We start from the raw sequence: 1,112 nt of genomic DNA on the forward strand, positions 1-1,112 counted from the left end.
ACACACACACACACACACACACATGACACATACAAACCTCCGTCTTGGCACAGTATGTATCCCAGCATCATAGTTGAGCACATCCTCAAAGCTTACATTGACCAGCGACGTCACCTCGAAATCGCCCGTCGCCGGACGCGCGGTGAACTCTGGGTTGACCTTGCCCTGGTTATAGTGCAAGGTGAAGGACGGATAGATCCAGCCGAACTGCTCGTAGAACGTGATGCGATTGGACAAGGCAGTGCCACCAACGTTTCTTTCTCTCATAACCTGTAGGTGAATAGTGGTATGTTGCTATTCCTTATATAGGGTGCACACTACCAACCAGATTCCGCCGTTAACTCTGGGGTCTACTAGATTTTCCTTCATGGATGGAGCAAAACCTACAATTTTGACACAATACAACCGTTTCGACAAGCGATCTAAAAAAACAAAACAACCCCAACCACTTTCGTTGTGAAGACCACAGTCGAATTTAGTTAAATCAAGTCATAATGTACCAAAATAGTAACTTTATTCGCATCCATGGGGCATTAGGTACCCCAGAGTCATAATGTAGGCTGCTTTAGTTCAAGGAGGGTGCCGTGGCGGAGCGGTTAGTGCGCTCATCTCCGAAGCGGAAAGTCCGGGTTCGAGCCTGACTTCGAGTTGGGGAAGTAAAGGCGGCGTGGACATGAAATGGCCACGCTACCGCTATATTCCGAAAGCCCAGGAAGTTGTCTTACTAACAAAGCAATCCGCAATGTCTGAATCGGATGCGATAACAACTTTAGTTCAAGACTCGGTGATATCGCCAAGAAGTAGACGATAAGGCATTATGGGAGAGTGGTAGGGATCCCCAACGTAGCGACAGTTAGTATTTTACACAATACTTGGAAATACAATGAAGATGAGCAGTGCTGAAATTATTTCAGCCTGTTAAAGGAGGCAAAAGTAGGCTCTGGCTATAAAAAGGTTGACAGGCTCTGTTTTATACCATGCAAGCACAAAAATAACTCATGAAGCATTACTGCCGATGTCTGCTTCACTAGTTTCAGGACTGGCACTTAAAAGAAGTGGAGCATTACGGCGTCCAATGAGAACTGATATACCGAAGAGATGTTCAATCTACA

At 45.9% G+C, this 1,112-nt stretch overlaps 1 protein-coding gene across 1 annotated transcript in view; it reads right to left on the reverse strand.

The window, feature by feature from the left end:
- The window catches only part of LOC106011920, a 10,268-nt gene that overhangs the window by 5,822 nt on the left and 3,334 nt on the right, over positions 1-1,112 (reverse strand). Inside the window, exon 3 of the mRNA XM_013083147.1 lies at positions 11-270. Coding sequence (XP_012938601.2) covers positions 11-270 — 260 coding nt within the window. The remainder of the gene's footprint in view (positions 1-10; positions 271-1,112) is intronic.

The sequence above is a fragment of the Aplysia californica genome, unplaced genomic scaffold (genome assembly GCF_000002075.1).
Source record: "Aplysia californica isolate F4 #8 unplaced genomic scaffold, AplCal3.0 scaffold00214, whole genome shotgun sequence".
Lineage (NCBI taxonomy): Eukaryota > Metazoa > Mollusca > Gastropoda > Aplysiida > Aplysiidae > Aplysia > Aplysia californica.